At 40.5% G+C, this 20,512-nt stretch overlaps 1 protein-coding gene across 4 annotated transcripts in view; it reads right to left on the reverse strand.

The window, feature by feature from the left end:
• The window catches only part of XPO6 (exportin 6), a 107,025-nt gene that overhangs the window by 42,052 nt on the left and 44,461 nt on the right, over positions 1-20,512 (reverse strand). For all 4 annotated transcript variants that reach the window (XM_036826090.1, XM_036826088.1, XM_036826089.1 and 1 more), the window contains 4 exons: positions 17,510-17,669; positions 15,467-15,544; positions 6,436-6,889; positions 3,025-3,151 (listed from right to left, as the gene is read on the reverse strand). In XM_036826090.1, the coding sequence (XP_036681985.1) occupies positions 3,025-3,151; positions 6,436-6,889; positions 15,467-15,544; positions 17,510-17,669 (819 nt within the window). The remainder of the gene's footprint in view (positions 1-3,024; positions 3,152-6,435; positions 6,890-15,466; positions 15,545-17,509; positions 17,670-20,512) is intronic.

Genomic DNA, 20,512 nt, shown 5'->3' on the forward strand with positions numbered 1-20,512 from the left:
TCTGCCTACCAATGCAGGGGGCACAGGTTCGAGCCCTGGTCCGGGAAGATCCCACATGCCGCGGAGCAACTAAGCCCGTGCGCCACAACTACCGAGCCTGTGCTCTAGAGCCCGCGAGCCACAACTACTGAAGCCCACGCACCACAACTACTGAAGCCCGCGTGCCTGGAGCCCGTGGTCCTCAACAAGAGAACCCACTGCAATGAGAAGCCTGCGCACCGCAATGAAGAGTAGCCCCCGTTCACCGCAACTAGAGAAAGCCTGCGTGCAGCAACAAAGACCCAACAGACCCAAAGATAAATAAATTAAAAATAAATTTAAAAAAAAATGTTGACCAGGACTAATATTTCCATGAATTGTAGGAACAAAAGGCAAAGTACATTGAGAATAACCCTCTAAACAAGAGAAAAGACACATTTTCCCACTTTACAGAGAACTAAGCTATAATAAAGGAAGAGCACGCTGTTAATGAACAGATGAGAACTTAAAGCTCTCTTGAGAGCAATTTAATTTCTTATTCTTAAATCTTATCCTAAAGAAATCTTTTACTACCAGCTCCTGGGCCTAGAGTGTGCCCTGCCAGCTTTCTCCCGCCCTGCCTCTCCAGCAAAGGGCAGCTTCCCCCGGAGCCCCTTCCAGGTTCCTGCCCTTCTGGCCAGCGCTCAGAATTGGCTTCTGCCTGCACCTCGAGGCCACCAACCCATACAGCCCAGAGTCTGCACCCAGAAATGCAAGTCCTCGCACAGGAGGCCAGCAGAACACAGGGAGCTCAGCTGACAGTGACCCACTGGTGAGGGAGGAAGACAGAAGCTTGCTGTTTGCCTCATGACCAATCTATCTCTTCTCCCAGTATGTAATTAAAACACATATAAATATATAAAACCACCACTCTCGGTTCAGTGGAAAATTAACCCGTAGGATTCTAGTGAAAGAATCATAGAAGATGAATATGGAAAGACCCTAAAGATGCCCACTGCAGTCTATCTCCTTAGGAAATTTAGAAGACTTGTCCAAGGACAGAATCTAATAGAAATAACCAGAGCTCAAACACAGAACTTTTGGGTCCACATCCAAAGAAGGAGGCATCAGACATGCATACTTCAAAATACTTTTTAGCTTTCTTCTACACCACGTATACTAAAAAGGTCTCACTTTACACAGGGAGCAAAATCGCAAGACGTTTCATTCTGTTTCCCAAATAAACCCTTCCTTCTGCCCCCAGCACTGGCTCCTTATCTCTCATTCATTTCTGCTGCACTTATTCTAAGGTATCTATCAAATCCTTCCTTTTTTCCTGGTCCCCTTTAAGATTTCTCCAGATCCATCTCAAATCTCTCCCACTTCTGATGCTTCTCTCCTACATCCTCACCCTCTTACATCTCATCACCTCTTCTATCCCTTCTAGGCCTAGTGAGATCAGCGTGTTTCCTTCTTGCTCTGCACTCACCGGCCCCTCTATCAGACATCGTGTCACTTCTTTAACCTTTGATCCTCCTCCATCCGCACCCTTCCAAATCCCCTTGTACATATACACACCCCTCCCAGCCTCCACCCTTACCTCTCCTCTAGCCTCATTAAGTTACAACATCAGTGACTGAAACAACCAAAAAAGACTGCTTATAAAATCAGATGCCCTCACTGACCCAGCAGTTTCATCCCTGGTAATATACCAACATACGCAGAAAGAGCTACGTATGTACATCAAAAGGCAGGCACAAGAATGTTCACTGCAACATGATTCATGACCACCAAAAACTGGAAGTGGCCCAAATCAGCAGTGGAGTGGCTTTTCTAATAACTTCCTATAAAACAATGAGAACAAACTACTGCCACACACAACAAAGATGAAGCTCACAAACATAATGTTGAATGAAAAAAGTCAGACAAAACAAATCTACATTGTATGCTTCCATTTAGACAAGTTCTAAAACAGGCACAACTCATCTGGGATATTAAAGTCAGGTCTGGGGTTACTTCTGGGGAGGATGTGGAGGGGAGTGATGAAGGACATGAGGGGATTTCTGGGGGTGCTGGTAATGTTCTACTTCTTGACTTAGGTGGTGGTCACATGTCTTGTTCGTTTGGGGAAAACTCACGAAGCTATACATGTATGATTTATGCACTTTTCCATACGTGTGTGATAGTTCAACAAAAAGCTTTTTTGGGGGGAGTGGGGGGGAGCTGCACTGCAATGCTTGCGGGATCTGAGTTCCTCAACCAGGGATTGTGCCCGGACCACGGCAGTGAAAGCCCCGAAACCTAACTACTAGGCCACCAGGGAGCTCCCCAAAAAGCTAATAAAGACACACAAATGGGCACAAGTGATAGGGCATGACAGAAATGTTTAAAACTGGACTCTGATGATGGCTGCACAAGTCTATAAATCTATCGAACATCACTGAATTGTACAATTACAATGGGTGAATTGCATAGTAAGTAAATGTTATCTCAATAAAGCTGCTGAAATATATATAGAAACAAAAATATTGAGTCATCAGAATGTAAATTCAGTGAAGGCAAGGACTTTGCTTACAAGGGTTATATGCCTCGCTCCTGGAACACAACAGGAGCTCAAAAAACATTTGCTGAATGGGAGAAACAACTGGATCCACCAAAACTGAACTCTTGAGAGCTTCACTATTTACAATCTCCTTGTGGTAAGTCTTAGTGACAGTTACAGACTAGAACTAAAGGCCCTAACTTCAGACTTTTTCTATATTTTGCTTCTTCAACGTAACAGTGATTAAGAGCAGACTCTATGGGTTCAAATCCTGGCTCCACCGCTTACTAACTGTATGACCCTCAGCAAGTTATCTTTGTGCCTCAGTTTCTTTATCTGTAAAATGGGGATGATAATAATACCTACCTCATAGGGTTGTTATGAAGGATAAATGTGTTAATCTTCATATAGTAAGCACTATATAAATGTTTGACAAATAAAATAAAGAAGTTCTTTCTCCTGAAAGTAACAAAGTAGACATTTTGAGTGGCAAGGGATAGACATGGGCAGTTCCAGTGCTTTACCTGATGAAATGTGTACTTGAACAAAAGTGTCAAAAACTCCACCACGGGGAACTGGGAGTAGGACTCGATTCTTCTTAGGTGAACGCTGACAAAGAGCCGCAGAAAGTCAGTAAACTTCTCGATGTAGCTAAAGAAGACAAGAAGACAAAAGGTGACAATGAGAAACTCGGCCACCTCCCTAGAAGAGAACTCAAATTCAATCCAAATTTCTTTCAGTACAAAACTATACAGATTTATAACAAATATATTTTCAGTTAAAAATATAAAGGCCTGCAACAATTACCTACAGGTCAGGCAACCCTTCATTCCATTACCACCTGAAACATAGCAGAAAAGCAACTTTAATCCTCAGACACTATCTAGGTAAGGCATCTTATAAGCTAGCATCCTCATATTTTCTAACTCAGTGTTATGACCCAATTAAAGTGAAAGGAAATGGTACTCAAAAGGTCCATGGGCAGATCATCTGTCATTTCAATGTGGCAAGTCTGGAGGGCTGGTTTTCTTTGCTAGGAGGCCAAAATATTAAAACGAATGTGCTAAAAACCCAAAAACAAAACAAGGCTATAGGAAAGGGATGGCATCCAGGTAAGATATATTCAGTCTTGCAACCTAATGTTCATGTTTTTTCCCACCCTCTGGCTCCTGGTGCTAATTAAACATAGCACATCCCAATCCATTCCGAAAGTGATTTCAAATGTAAGGGAGGAGGACTGTTAGAGCTGGACAAGACTCAGGGACAATTTAATGATGCATCATTTTAGAGATGAAGCCCAGAGAGATAAAGTGACTGGCCCAAGGTCACTCAGCCAGCTCACAAAAGAATTGGACTACCATCTACTCCCAATCCAGTGCTCTTTCTTTTCACATCACAGTGAATTCCCAATTCATTTGTATTCAAAAATCATTTCACAGAAGAGTGTGGGTCACAGCTGCAAGGATAAGATATTTCTGTTATTGAATACACAGCACATCATCACTCTCACATTTCAGAAACTGTCATTTTAAGCTCCTAAATACCAAAAGGTGATTAGAAAATGAGATGGGCATACCTCCATAAACCACATTTCAGAGACAGATTAAAAAAGATAAAAGATACACTGGGCCTTAGCCAAATATTGAATGATGGCTAAAAGCAATTCTGAAACTCCTAACTGCAAAAAGCTGTGTTGTTTTTTTTTTAAAGCAAAGATGTATGAGATAATAAAGGGGAAGAAGACTACTCCTCAGAAGAGCAAAACTGGCCCATAAATAAAACGTCCCATATTGTTCCTGGGACCTAGCACCCTCAGGGTGGCCAATCTGTGTGGCCGCCACACACAGGTAAGCTTATTTGCAGCTTAAAAAAAAAAAAATTAATTTGTTTGATAAGGATCATGGGGCCAAATACCTGAAAAACAGTAAGGCACTAATCAACTGTTTTTAGAGATAGGAAAGTACAAAAAAGCTTCTCTGAGGCCTTCAGTCACTAATACTCAAGAGCAGGAACTCCTCATTCCTCGCTCAGCCTACTGCACATTTTTATGTGGTTATTCAAAGACATCAACCAGTTTGCTGCTCTTCAGGAAGATGCACTCAATTCCCTACCACCCATTAAAGAATAAGAAGTCATGTGTCAAATACCACACAATCTCAATTTTATTTGAATCTCCAACCCAATTTTTTTAAAGAATACAAGCAAGACTGTTCCGTAGCTAAAACTCCGATTTTATTTCACCTCATTTTCTTTCCCTTGCCCACCTTCTGGTACAGGTGCTAATGAGCAGTAGAAAGTTAGAAAAAAAGGCAGTAGAGGAGAAGAGAGGAAGAAACCTGGTTAAGCAGCTCCTAAACAACTGAGAATGGACTTAGCTGTTTAGAATTAGTGGTAAGGGACCCAAGAGCCAGGAAGCAAGCACACAGTGTTGTTCATGTCACCTTTCTGCTTCCAGGCACCTCTCAGCTTTCACAGGGCAATAGGAAGCATAGGATTAAAATATAAAACCAAGAGCACAAAAGTTACACGTAACAAAATCAGAACACAGATCATCCATGATGACATTTTTATACCACCCAAATGTAAGCCACAACAAACATTACACCACAAGTAAAAGTCAGAACAACTGATATCTGATGGTTGGTACAAGCAGTTGGGTTACTGTTGTGATTTTTTTAAACATATGAAAATACAGCCTTTCTTAACCAAAGCTAGAAAGGATATAAACATATAAGCTGTGTCTGAATGTTGATGCTTTTGAATTCAAATAGGAAGCTATTACCAAATAATGAAAAGTAAAACCAACATATTACCATATCAGATTATGAGTTCTTTTGTGATTATACAAAGAAAATTTCACACAAAGCTTGTTTACAATGAACCAAACCAAAATAATCTCATGTACCAATTTTTTCAACTTTAGAAAAACTTATTAAAATTGCTAAATTTAGAAAGCACTAAAACTGTCTTAACTTTAGGCACTTGACTTTATATCCTGCTGCTTACTCTAAAGAAAAAGAAATGGCTTAACTCTGCATAGCTTAACAACAAAAACAAGCCAAGGAAAATTGATGAAAATACTAACAACTTTTGCTGCCAGGCAATTTATAAATATTTACTAATTCAATACAATTTATCTGCTTGAAAGTCTCTGAACAGTCAACATAATGTTCTTAATATAAGCTTCCAATTTTCCCTTTTGTTTTTACACAGCAGTAGCATCATATTAATGAAAGCTGGAAGATACATAAATGACATCATCTGTAAGGGAAATAAATGAGACCATGCCTCAGCATACTATGGAATCATCTGCTAAGAGTCCTTAATAAAGAGAGGCTAAGTGATTTTAGGCTCCATTCAAGAGGACACTAACCAAGAAACACAGGTGTGTGCCCCATTAACAACTCTCCTTTCTTTTGATGAAAACTTGCCATCGGTGCAAAACTCACAATAGTGACAACATTCCTATACACTGCACGACGTTCACTTGAGAAAAGTCAAATAGGAAGAACCAACAAGCAACACCAAGCAAGGAAGGGCAAGTGTAACTCCTGTACCTCCACGGGCCTCCTCTCCTGTGCTTGGCTACGCATGAGCAGCGGTCCCAGTTCCTGCACCACCTCAGACCTGCAGGCAAAGAGTGAGGAGAGGGCGGACAAGGGTGGAAGGGAGGACAGGAGATGGACGGGCAAAGAAGACAACCAACCTACACAATTCACACAATTCACAACTTTTCCAACTCAACTCCTTTCCCTTAACCACCCTAGCCCTTCCAGCTAAGCTCGGACTTACTGGTACACACCTACCTCTCCGTTCCTCACCAGGAGCCCCAGATTCTGAAACCAAAGAGGATTACAGACACTATGCAGTGCAACGTGATAAACAGTCAAGGCCCATTCTCAGGGCACAGCCGATGCCACACCTGTTTTCATTACCTCTCATCGAGTTCTTCTAGCCTGCTCTTCACCGTGTGGGCATTGTTATCCTTGGTGATTTTCTGCAGGAGGTAGAAAGTCTGCTGGAACATACGCAGTAAGTACTCCTCGAACTCCATAGGCACACAGTTCTTGGACATGAGTTCATTGATGCAGGACATGGCCAGGACCCCAAGCCGGCCGCGCTCCTGACCCAACACACAGTTCTGGCTGCTGCCGTTAACTGATGCCATCTTTCTGGCCCGGATGTCACAGCCAAAGCGTGCAAAGTGGAAGATGGTGGTAAGGAGGGATGGGGTGATGCTGGCAGACAGAGGAATCCAACTGAAGAGATGGGCCAGGCACTCCAAGGCCAGGGAACAGATATACTCACTCTCCACATCAAGGATGGGGATTGGCTGATTCAACAGTTTGGCTGAACTAGGACTCTGCAACAGGTTACTCAGTAAGTCACCTGAAACACAAAAGGCTTCTAAGATACACACTATCAAATCTCTTATAAACCAATTTAAGTAATTCTCCTTAAAAAAGAACAAAAACAAAAAACCAAGCATTAGCCTAAAGCAGAAGTTCTCAAAGTTTGGTCCAGGGACCCCTGAGAGCCCCCAGAACCCTTTTCGGGGTTCACAAATTCAAAACTATTTTTAAAAGAATGTTATTTTCCTTTTTCACTTTTACTATCTCACAAGTGTACAACGGAGCTTTCCAGAGGTTACATTCCAAGTTACAAGCAACAGAGAAAAAGCAAACGCTGTCTATCATTAAGCTACATATTAAAGAGATTTACAAAAATGTAATGCCGCTCTTCTCAGTAAATGTTTTTGTTTGCTTTGGAAAAGTTATTTTTCATTAAGATATATTATTTGTTAATATGCACTGAATTCATCACAGTTACTTTTAAAAGAATTAATAAATATTTCCAAATTTTCTCAGTTTGAATATCAATAGATAAAACCCACACAGCTCTTTGAGGACCTCAATAATTCTTAAGAGTAAAGGGGTTCAGGGAATTCCCTGGTGGCACAGTGGTTAAGAATCCACCTGCCAATGGAGGGGACATGGGTTCAAGCCCTGGTCCAGGAAGATCCCACATGCTGCAGAGCAACTAAGCCCATGTGCCACAACTACTGAGCCTGCGCTCTAGAGTCGGTGAGCCACAACTACTGAAGCCTGGGTGCCTAGAGCTCGTGCTCCACAACAAGAGAAGCCACCGCAGTGAGAAACCCATACACCGCAATGAAGAGGAGCCCCTGCTCCCCACAACTAGAGAAAGCCTGTGTGCAGCAACAAAGACCCAACGCAGCACCCCCAAAAAATAATTAATTAATTAATTAAAAAAAAAAAAAGAGTAAAGGGGTCCAGGGTGGGCGAAACAGGTGAAGGTGGTAAAAAGGTACAAACTTCCAGCTGTAAGACAAATAAGTCCTGGGGATGTAATGTACAATATGGTGACTACAGTTTACAATTCTGTACTGTATATTTGAAAGTTGCTAATAGTGTAAAATAAATTCTCACAAGAAAAAAATTTGTAACTGTGTGGTAATGGATCTACAGTTACTGTGGTGATCATTTTGCAAATATACATAAATCACTATTTTGTACACCTGAAACTAACACTAACAGTGTTACATGTCAATTATACCTCAATTAAAAAAAAAAAAAAGAGTAAACAGGTCCAAAGACCAAAAATTTGAAACTACTGGGCTAGTCAAGGTGAGGTCTGTGGACCTGCATCATCAACATAACCTGGAAGTTTGTCGGAAATACAAATGATCAGGCAACACCCACACCCACTGAAGTAGAACCTGGGGGGTGGAGGCAGGAAGCTGTGCTTGTACCAGCTCTCCAGGTGATTCTTATGCTTGCTTAATTTTTGAGAAGCACTGAACACTAAAGGAAATCACACAAAATGAAATTGGGGGTGGGGGTGGCTATAAAATGATGTTAGAGAAGACAAAAGAAGAAAAACATTCATAACTATAACAAGAAGAAGCCTTTCCTGAAATAAAGGTGTGACTATACAAAATGAAAGGGCTTATTCTGCCCCAAGAAAAAAAATAAGGCGTAATCAATACAAAAACTTCAGGAATAAGGAAGGAATGTAGGCAGAAAATGCACATATACAAAGGAGAAAACCCCAAATTCAGACTTCACAGTAACAGTCAAAGCCAAAAAACAGTGGTGCAGTGTCTACAAGTTCTGGGGCAAAGAATGACTTAACCCAAAGGTCCCCTTTGAGTATAAAGGAAGGTGACATTTTTTTCAAACATGCAAAAATTCAAATAATATATTGCCCACAGATTCTTAGTGAGGATACTGAACAATGAAACCATGCAAATAAAGAGATAAATAAAAACGAAGAATTACAGAATGGTGAAGCTGTGGCAAAGGGACTAATGCAAGCACTGAATTAAATACAGAATCAAGACTAAACAAATGGTGGAATTATAGAAGGGTGTGCTAACTAACTTTCTCACCTTTCACAAGCACGAAGTCTCAAAATATATGGTCTAAAATTAAAATGTGTAGTAAGAAATTGGTTTTCATAACCTTTTTTTTCTTATCCTTGGAGATATCTTTTACAAACTAATATTCCTTGTGGAAAAAGCATCTCAAGGTCAGCAATTCCTTCCATTTAATACTTCCTGTTAAATTCAAGTAAAACTAAAACTGAATAGTCTTTAGCAAAAATATATGATACCAAAAAAAAATACATGATACGATGCCATTTGGTCCTTTTATTCAGTTTAATCTATCTTTAACTGCATCTATGTAGAAAGAGAGGTCTGGAATGATGTTATTTCTGTATGGTGGAATACTGGGTAAATTTTTACATTTTGTTTTTTACCTTATAGCAGCAGTTCTCAAATGTTTTAGTCTTAAAACCCCTTTACACTCTTAAAAATCACTGAGGACAGCCAAAAGCTTCTTTCTGTTTATGTAGGTTATTGATATTTGTCATATTAGAAATTAAAACTAAGAATTTTTCAAATATTTAATTCATTTAATAATGATAAGCCCATTACATGTTAGCATAAACAACATTTTTAAATGAAAAAATTGTATTTTGCCCTCCAAAAAATAAGTGAGAAGAATAGCACTGTTTTTACATTTTTGGAAATCTCTTTATTGTGTGGCTTGAAAGAAGATAGCTAGATTCTCTCATCTGGTTCTGTACCCAATCTGTTGTACTATGTTGTTTTATTGAAGTATATGAAGAGAACCCAGCTTCACACAGATATACAACTGAAAGAGAAGGAAGTGGCCTTTTCAGATAACGGCAGCTATTCTAATACTAAAATCTGATGAGTACTCATTTCTTAAAGGTTAATTGCAATGTGGAATCTGAATGAGCTTTTTTTACTCGGTATACTCATGAGAGTGAGAATAAAAATGACAAACAACGTCTTAGTATTTTTATGACCACATCGTTGACCTTTGGGACCCTGAAAGGGTTTGGGGGGACCTCCAGGGGTCCCCAGACCTACTGAGAACTGCTGCCTTATACTAATGTTGGATTAATATGAACAGAGTAGTTAACCTTTCTCAGCCTCAATCTCCTCAGCCATTAAAATGAGGATTTTGTGATTTATTAATAAGGAGTTTAATTTCCACTGTTAAAACTAGATTAAAAAGTTGTCCTCTGGCAGCTATCTTGAAACGTGTTTGCTGGTTTCTGTTCTGAAAGAGCTGCATTTGATACCAGATGAGACTCATCATGATCTCAGCTACTCAAGCTGGTAATCAGAAGACCTGGTTTCAAAGAATAATGCAAGAAGGATGTTCAAGCAGAATCTGCAAACGTTTCAGTTTGTTTATTACTGGATTAATAATTTTGATTTTTGGAATTGCTGTGGTGGCTTTCCACTTGAGTCATACAACTTTCTATCAATGGCTGTTTGTGGTATTGCTTTTTTCATCGTTCATGGACTGACGGCCATTTATGAAAGATGCCAGTTAGAGGAGATCACCATTACCCAACTATTACAATTATCAGGGCATTTATCAACCAGGATCAAATTGAGGCTTTAGCAATGGAGGAGCCAACAGACACCACCTCAGTATGATCTTATACTAAACTCGGACACTGTTGGGCCCTTGGGCCTTTTTCAAGTCTCTTGAACATTCTTAAATAGAAATAAATTCTGGCTTTAAAAACAAAAACAAAACAAAAAAGTTGGCCCTATTCTTCAGCTCAGAAGAATTTTTCCAGAATGGGATTCTAAGGGGGGGGTGTGGGGAGAGCAACACATCAATGATAACACTGATGTTAAGAACAGCTACTAGGACTTCCCTGGTGGCGCAGTGGTTAAGAATCCGCCTGCCAATGCAGGGGACAGGGGTTCGAGCCCTGGTCCGGTAAGATCCCACATACCGCGGAGCAACTAAGCCTGTGCACCACAATGACTCAGCCTGCGCTCTACCTGCGAGCCACAACTACTGAAGCCCGCGCGCCTAGAGCCCGTGCTCCGCAACAAGAGAAGCCACTGCAATGAGAAGCCCGCGCACCACAACAAAGAGTAGCCCCCGCTCGCCGCAACTAGAGAAAGCCCGCGCGCAGCAACAAAGACCCAACACAGCCATAAATAAATAAATAATAATTTTTTTTAAAAAAAAGAACAGCTACCTTTCATGTGCTATTATTATTTGCTTGGTGCTGCACCAAGCACTTTACATACATATTCTCATTTAATGCTCCCAGCTCTAAAGTAGGTATTATGATTATCTGCACTTACAGACAGAATAACTCAAACACAGATGAGGCATTTCCCCCATGTTCCTCAGCTAGTCAGAGGCAGAGCTGAAACTAAAACCCAGGTCTAGCCCCAAAGCCTATGCTCCTTCCCAGAAGCCAGGTCAGGAAAGATTATGCAGCCAAGAAAAATGATCAGTCAGAAAGCTAATATTCAAATATAGAAAAATATATAAGATCCAAAGTCACATGTAAAATAGCATGTGTACACCATGACAGAAACTATAGAAAGGTATAAGCACAAGGACAAAGACTGAACGGGAGTATGAAAAGGTAAAACCTATTTATGTGGATAGGATGATCTCTGACTATTTTTTCCCCTCAAAACAAGTATCTTTTAATGTTGTTTCTCGATAAAAATTATTTTACTCAACTTTAAATGTTTCAGGGAATTTTAGTAAATCACAGAAGAATTTTTCCAAAATTGTATTTTAATCCAAGTGAAGGAATCGCCACAGAACAGAGACCCTGCTTCATGCTGCAGCATTTCCAAAGCTATGCTGAGAGAGCTTTAACAAGCTCTTGATTATAAAGAGGGCTTGTAAGAGGGCTCTTCGATTTTAAAAAACCTGTGACCAACCTCATCGTCCCTGAATTGGGCCAGGCCCCGGTGGCAACAGGCACCCACGCCCCAAGTAGTATGTAGGCTACTCTGGGGCATTTACTAACTTGGAAGTAACCCAGACATGGTTGGAACACTTGTAATGGGCTTTCATGCAAAGATCCCCTCAGCTTTTTTCTTTTCTTACTTACTGAAATTCCACATGTTTTCTATTCAGTTCTACATTTATTAAGAGTTTCTCAACCTCAGCACTATTCACATTTGGGGTTGGATAATTCTTTATTGTTCTGTGCACTGAAGGGTATTAGCAGCATCCCTGGCCTCCACTCACCAGATGCCAGTAGTACTCTTTCTTCAGTTATGTTAACCAAAAAATTTCTCCACATTGCCAAATATCCCCTGCAGGGCTAAATCACCCCAACTAAGATCCTCCGACCTAACTGTAGCCTCAGTCCAGTAAAATGGGGAGAAACTCTTTTTAAGGAACCCTTGGGAGGAGGAAACAAGATCACAAGAGTTGTGATCCCAAGTCCCATTTTTCTACAGGTGAAAAGATCTGCAAGTACACGAACATGTGCATCTTTAAAGAGTTTGGGAAAAAACCCAGAAGGTGTAAACTGGTCGCAATCGATTAGGGCTAAGACATCTTCACCCTAAAAAACTTTCCATAGCCAGTATATATACACATTTATATTTAAAACTAAATACCATGTGTGCAAGAACGATATGGCCCCTTAATTTTTATTACAGAACAATCAAAGCTAGCTCAGAACTACAGTATTTATGTAATTTCGTTTTGTTCACTTTTTTTCCCATTTTCCAAGCAAAAAGAAGCGAGGACAAGAGGAGAGTAACTAAGGAAGAGGGCTGAGGCTGCACGAGCGCAGAAGGAAGCCACACGACGGCATACAGATGGTACATCCACACCTCCCCTCACTCACTCCTCAGAGCAGAGTTGCTCTTCTACAGAGAGGACATCCAAGGTCAGAGAAGGTAAACCAAGTAAGCAGCGAGCCAGCACTCAACCAGGGGAAGGATGAGGCGGGCAGAAATGGTGAGAGTGACCGAGACAGCAAACTTAGAAGAAAGACAGTGCGCCTCGACTGGGAATGATGGGTTCACGTCACTGTCCCACCCCCCTCACTGGTGATGTGACCTCTGGCAAGTCACCCGCCATGAACCCCAGCTTCCTTTTTGTAAATAAGAGAGAAAACCATCATCAATTTCACAGGATTCTGGTCTAGTGAGGTGAGTTTAGGAGATGAGGCAATAATTTGGGGAACTATTCTGAGAAATAAACTACACACACCCGTCAAAACTTTTTCTATAACCAGACTGTTAGAGCAGTTGTTGCAGGGACTAGTCCCTGGGTTTTATTCTTTGAAAGTGATCAGACAGAAAATGACATTACAAGAAAACATATGAGAAAAGAGACCAAAAGCCCACAGGGCCAAGTCTGATGGGCAGCTGGGCAGGGCAGTGAGAGTCTGGCAGGGACTGCTGATGGGGTATGTTTAGGAATTATCTGAGTTTATTCACTGGGCCCCATGGTTTCTCAGAATTTCCTCTATAAAACTGAACTCACAGTCAAGGGAGCTAAAGAATTTTCTAGACATCTTTACCACCTTAACTTGGTGTCTTAAGGGCACAAAGGCAGTGAGCAAAAGCATCAAAATAAATGTTGATTAAATCATTAGCACTGCCCATATAGTGAAGCAAGATCTGATGACTTCACTCACAACTATCATAGAGGTTAACAAGTGACATGCAATTTTTTTTTTTAAAAGAGGAAGTGTACCAACTTAAAAGCTTACTTAACTCCCTAGTCCACCCCCCCACCAGTCTCAATTTATTTTGCTTTTTCTCAAATACTAATATTCAAGACTTCAAAAATTTTAATAATGTCTAAGAGGCAACTCTCAAAAAGCACTCATCATATTTTTAGGTTTTGTTTATATGGACTGTCAGCTGAGTTCTTATTTTATTTCCCCTAACCTCATAAACAAAACCTAGGCAACACATGAAAGAGTCAAGCATTTATTTTTGATTTGTATTATCTAATATTCTCCAACGTGGCCTCCAGGATATAAGTCTATCAAAGTATAAACTGAATTAGCTCAGAACATGTACCTGAAAGAAGCCAACTAAAACTCACAGCTTTTGGTACTGGAAAACGATATCAGAAAAACAAGTTTTACTAAAGTAAACTGCTGCTGCTCACTTAACCTGGATACTAAGATAGTATTCAACTATCAAAAGAACCAATTTTTGCAAACTACTATTGAAATGAGATGACAAATTTTTTTTTTTTTTTTTGGCCACACCACACGGCTTGTGGGATTTTAGCTCCCCCACCAGGGATTGAACCCGGGCCCTCGGCAGTGAGAGCACGGAGTCCTAACCATTGGACCAGGGAATTCCTGAGATGACAAATTTTAAGATCAGCCAAACTGCAAGAGATTCCAAAGTGTATACTCAAAAATCAAATCTCTGCATCTTTGCAATTTTTTCTTTAATCATTCAAATATTGCAAAATATAAATCTGCTAAGTCACCTCAAAATCCACTTTGAAAATGAAGGTTTGCCACCAAATACAAATAAGTTCAATTTCCTGTAGGCTTCTAATATACTCTAGAACTCTGTAATAGTTTTTAACCTAAGAAGTATGGCAAGTGACTCTCTAACAGTTTTAATCCAAGTATGATAAATAGAATCGAAATAAATTAGTCAACTGTAAGCAGTCCTCAAAACTTCATGATGTATTTTCAATTCTACAGTAACTCTGCAAGAATTTCAACTTCCACATTTTAACAACAGGCTACATGAAACAGCTAGGGCTCAGAGATGTCTGATTTCAACAGCCTATTTCCTTGAGGTAAAGGAGAAAGATGAGGAAACATTTCTCATTAGCCACATCAACCTTTACAGTAGAGGAAGTAGTATGTGCCATTTCACAGGATGTACTCTACTTGAAAAGCATTTGTGATCATTTAATGTAAACAGAAGCCATTTAGAAACTAAAAGTTCCTGCTCAGACACAATTTCCTCTTTCCGTCCATCCTTGAAAGTAGCCATTTTTAGATGAACTGCACTCTGACTTTTGAAACAGATATTAATATAACTATGGACAATAACTAGCCGCCAGTAAACTATTTAATGGCCGCTGTAAATATACCCACACTTTATCAAATGAATCCAAACTTCTGTAAAGTCAATGCTGATTACTGCACACTGGCTCCCAATCTGTCCAGGCTAAGATGACTTTTCCCTGAGCCCATGAGGAAGTAAGCACTCCACATGCCCGCGTCCCCTCCTTCGGGCTGCCACCCACCTCCTATGACCTGACCCCTGCATGACTGCAAAGCAGACACATCACACCCACAGGCTCATACCAACCTCAGCATGAGCAATACAGCCATGAAATATGAGAAAAAGGGAAAAACAAGCCAGGAGGGACAGCAGTCATAAGCTGAAGGTGCCACCTTCCTGATGGGCAAGGAAGAAACAAGCTATGTTGTTCAAAATATTATATTAGAAAGTACAAGTACTTACAAGGAACTAAGAAAGTCAGCTACTCAGAAGACAAGGGCAGAGAGGCCAAAAATAGATTAAGGAAGAATGTGCATCTGTGTCTGGCATAGATAAGCAATTGCTACCCTGCTGAGACCCCCAACTGCATTTAAAAAGAGGAACACAATGTATGGTGCAGACCATACCACTTTCTCCTGAGGTCGGGGATGGTGGTGGGGTGGCAGCAGTCACGCTGTGTTTGTCCCAGACAGTCTCCAAGATACCTACAAAGAAAGGAGAAACTGAGTTTAAGAGAGAAATAAAACTTAACATATAAAAATCAGATTTAGAAAAACAATGTATTGATATATTTGATCAAGAATCAGTATTTAAACATCTGTCTCTATGTCTAACTGCTTTTTCTGGACAACACCACTTGGATATTCCAAACTCAATATATCTTTCCCCACAAACCTGCCACTAATATTCTCATGCTCCTCACCAGTCAACAGTACCATCCGCACAATCTCGGCATCTGGCCTCTGCTCTCCTCGTCAGGCCTCACCCCCACCCCACACAAAGGCTTCATCACGCTGCACTATTTACTAGCTGTTCCTTTCTCATGTGTTCTCCTTCTTAACCTCTGAACTGCTCTCCCCCTTCCAATCCAACTTGACCTTTCACCAGACTAACTGCTACCTGTCTCTCAGAATTCCACTCAGCTGTCACCTCCTCCAGGAAGTCTTCCCTGCTCAGTTTTGCCTGCACATAAAACATTACCTCTACCATAACTCTTAACACATTGTCTTTCTCCCCTACTAGAGTATACATTACTAGAGGGCAGGGACTATGTTTTATTCCTCTTTATATCTCCTTACAGAACCTGGCATATAAGATGATCATAAAAGCTTTTAAAAATATTTTGTTCTCAAAATATTTAATATTATAACATGGAAAACATTGAAAATATCGTGTTAAGTAAAAGAAGCTAGACACAAAAGGTCACATATTCTATGATTCTATTTTTATGAAAAGTCCAAATAGGAAAATCCAGAGACAGATAATACACTAATGGTTGCCAGAGGTTGGGGTGATGAAAATGTTCTGGAATTAGACAATGTGATAGTAGCACAACCTTGTGACTATGTTTAAAACCACTGAGCTGTTACACTTTAAAATGGTAGATTTTATGATACGTGAATTATATCTCAATTCAAAAAATTTTAGTGTCCGCAAAAGTAGGACACAGAGATGTCAGACATGGTCCCTAACTCTAGAAATTTAACAACTAGTTGTGGATGTCAATAAATATGCTTTGAATGAATAAATGCTCTGAGGTCTGGGTTTCCCCTAGGGATTTCGGGAAGGATGGGGGGTAAATGGCAAGTTTACTTTTAATCAAAACACTCTTATAACCAATTTTAAGTGCCCACCTCATGACAACCGCTTTTGTAACACATGCAAAAAAAAAAAAAAAAAGTCCCTAGATATCCAAGAAGCAGCCTGGGTAGAAGAGCTGGAGATAGAAACCCTTCTTGTCCCTACAACACTGCCTCCAGCGCGCGGCTTGGCCTCATGGCCCGACACCGCCCCTGCACCTCAGAACCAGCAGCTCCACCGGCAGCACAGCGGGCACGGCCCTCGCCCTGTCGCCCTCGAGACGCAGGGGCTCCGTTCTCTTCCTACCTTCCTGTCTCATTCTGCAGTTTGCTTTCTGTTTATTCTTACTCTTCACTCATAGTCACGAGGCTCTAACGCAACAGACCAGATGACGAAGCAAACGCTACATACAACTACAACCTGGCGCACAGGGTGCTGACTCCACACCTGGTCTCACTTCCCTACTCAGAATTTGAAATGTTCACATCTTCCTCCTCCTCCTCCAACTTCTCCTGATTTAAATTCAAATCATCTTAAATAAAGTGCCTGCCACCCACCTTACTTAAAATGCAGTAATCAGCATTTCAATCACATTCCTATGACCCGGTCTATACCGCATTAATCATGGCTATAGTGAGGACCAAATAACGAAAGACTTTAAAAGGAAAATAAATTACAAACATTTTTTGAGACCCTATCGTGTGCTAGATACTGGGCTAGGTGCTGGGAATATGGCACCACATTCTTTCTGTTTTTACGTTCGGTCTCAGTAACAGCTAAGGCAACTGCTCAAAAATTCTGAGTGCCAGGGCCTGCACTCGGGCATCTGCAGGCAGGCCTCTGCCTTCTGGTGCCACCCAGCTGCTCACCTGTCAGTAGCCCAAGCACTGTCTGCACCTGTTCCAGCAGCAGCTTTCGCAACTCCTCTTTCCGAGCCACGCTGAGGTCCTCACGGGGACAAGCCAGCTCTTCTGAAGTTGTCTTCAACATGATCAACCCGAGGGGAGTTGTCACAGGGGACTGGATCAACTGCCAGGAAAAAGTAAGTTTCTGAACAGAGTGCCTGGCTAATTAAGGTACAAAGAAGACTGACGAATGGTGAATCTATGAAGTACAGTCGTCCTTCGGTATCCATGGGGGGTGGGGGGGGGGTGTTCCCAGGACCCCTGTGGATACCAAAATCCAAGGATGCTCAAGTCCCTTTATATTCAATGGTGTAGTGCAGTCAGCTCTCATACAGGAGGGTTCAAATCCTATGGATACGGAATGTCAACTGTACCTCTGTGTTTAATCTTACATGAACAGGCTACATAAATCAAACCTTTAGAAAAATGACCGAGTACACTTACGTACCTTTTTAACCATTCAAAATATATTCTCATCTTATTTTAAAGACAAAATTCTAAATAACACCATGAACTTAAAAACAACAAGAAAACAATGCTCTTTTACACCTAACATGGCAATTTTTATACATGTCCATACTCCCAACAGAGCCTTGGTTACTCTGCCCAGGTTACTATATTAGTGATTTCGGTATGTGTAAACCAATTTGTGATATCTTTCCAACATTCAGGTGTTAAATCAAGTTTACAGTTCCAAGCTTTGAATGCTTCATAAAAGTTCAAGATTAAACATGTGGCAGAGCAGAAACACACATACACGTCATTAAACTATGATACTGATACGGTTAGGACTTTGCAAATACCTACGTAGCAAATTAAGGTACTTTTTCTATCACCTGCAATATCCACTATGCCATAAGAAAGTTTCCTTAAACAAGAGACAGAAAAAAAGGTACACTTTCAACAGCATAACACTACTTATATCTTTCTTATCAATTTCACAAAATTCAAAGCATTTATTTTTTAGTTTCCAGAAACGGTAAAAGTAATCAAGGTACCATTAAAATCCTATTGGGTTATATGCTACAATCTACGAAAGAGCAAACAAATTAAAAAAAAACTTGACCATTTTCTTTAATCATAATTAACTTTAAATGTAGTTCATTCCCTGATAAAATTAAGTTTTTTTTTTTACTCAATCTATAAAATATAAGCCTTAGGGAAGAGGATGTCACCAGGAACTACACCCAGATAGAAAGGATATTCTCCACTTCAAAAAACACAGGGCAAAAACAAAAAAAACAAAAAAAAACACAGGGCACTTTCCTGTCCCTTGAAAACAACTCTTCCCATCGCAGACCAAGGAAAAGCACATCCCCAAAGAGCAGGACTCAACATTGGGAACTTAAAGAGAAATTCAACTGCCCTCAGCAGCAAGTAATAGTGTGTTGAAAATGCTCTCTATTAAATCAGCTAACACTTCAAGTACATCCTCCAAAAGTTTTCCCTTCATGCGCTACAAGTTCGGGCTATTTCTAACACCGACTTAAAATTCAGATAATGCAGTAGGGGAGAAACAGGAAATCCCTCCTCTAACAATTTTTCTTTACATGATAAAGTGAATAGAACTTTATAAGCATCCCTTTTCATTCAGACACCTTTGGATTATCAATCTGTATTTTAAAAGATTTCCATTACTTCTCTCCTTTCATTTCCTTCTTTCTGTTCCACCCCTTTTGTCTCTATTTTCCCCCAAGACCTCATTCTTACTCTCTCAGTTGGGAATGACTCATTACCAAATATTCCACTGGGCAATACTTTCCTGTACGTATGAAATGCTTCTGTGCTCTCCAGAAATAAAAAATCCCTACAGTATGGAAAACGTATCTTAAAGGTCCTCCTTTCTCTCATCATTTGGGAGAAGGGAAGAGAGTCAGGCAAGAAGCTGGCTGAAAATGCAAGTTATTCCTTACTTGAAAGAACAGCCTGATAAAATGTGTAATTTTCCTTCTCACTAGCTTTGTTTCCAGAAAGCTTTTTATTAAAAGAGTGTCTCCTTTCACCATCCTCACATACATAATTAAAGCTCATGACATAGGTAATCTCTGCAATTTATTTTAATAGAGAAGAAGCACCTTCAGGCTGCAAATCAAGTTCAGGTCCTTAGTGTTAGCTTCAGAAATTTTTATCATACCAGCCAATCAGAGAAGAAACATCAAAATTCTTTCTATGCTTCTTTTCAATGCTTGCCCCTTAAGTATCTGGCCCCACACACAATGTGACCAGAAGTCCAGCTCAGCAGATTCCAGGACTCTGAAGAACTGACTCTAGAAAGGTGTGATGTACGTGCTAGTGCAGGCGGGGGGGGGGGGGGAGGTGGGGAGAACAGGGGTCGGTTCTGACTTCAACAATTCCTTCTCCAATGGCCTAGAAAGGCTATAACCAACACACAGAACTGCAAGTATCTTTCTGGGGCCCCAAATCAACTCCTCTTTGCCTGGTATGGCGGTCATCATAATTATGGCATAAACTGCACAGATGCCCCAGGCCAAATGTTACAGAATTAAAAAAAAAAAAAAAAAAAAGGCTATGCACCCCAGACTGCAGACCATAATGGAACTAAGCCTATAAAACCTTTCAGATGGTTTAATCAACAGATTATATAATTGTGAAGTTGATTCCAGAACCAGTTTGGTCTTGTTTACCAATGCCTAAAGAAAAGATTTTCTTTATTATCATTATCAGAAATGTCAGCAATTTAGCACCAATCGTTCTTGACATGGCTTTCATGCCACTGACTGGTTCTCATGCATGAATAAGAAGCGGGGAATAATACAACTGGAAAGAATTTTAAAGATCACTTAGTCCAATCCTCTCATTGTACACAGAAGGAAACGGAGGCTCACATAGGAGTTACTAAAATCAAGGTGGATTTGTGACCAAAATGGACACAGACCCCAAACCCACTGCCTCCCAGTCCAGTGCCCCTTCCACTATGGGGTGTTTCAAAGTCATGAAGGCTGCATG

Source organism: Balaenoptera musculus, chromosome 15, assembly GCF_009873245.2.
Source record: "Balaenoptera musculus isolate JJ_BM4_2016_0621 chromosome 15, mBalMus1.pri.v3, whole genome shotgun sequence".
NCBI classification, from domain to species: domain Eukaryota; kingdom Metazoa; phylum Chordata; class Mammalia; order Artiodactyla; family Balaenopteridae; genus Balaenoptera; species Balaenoptera musculus.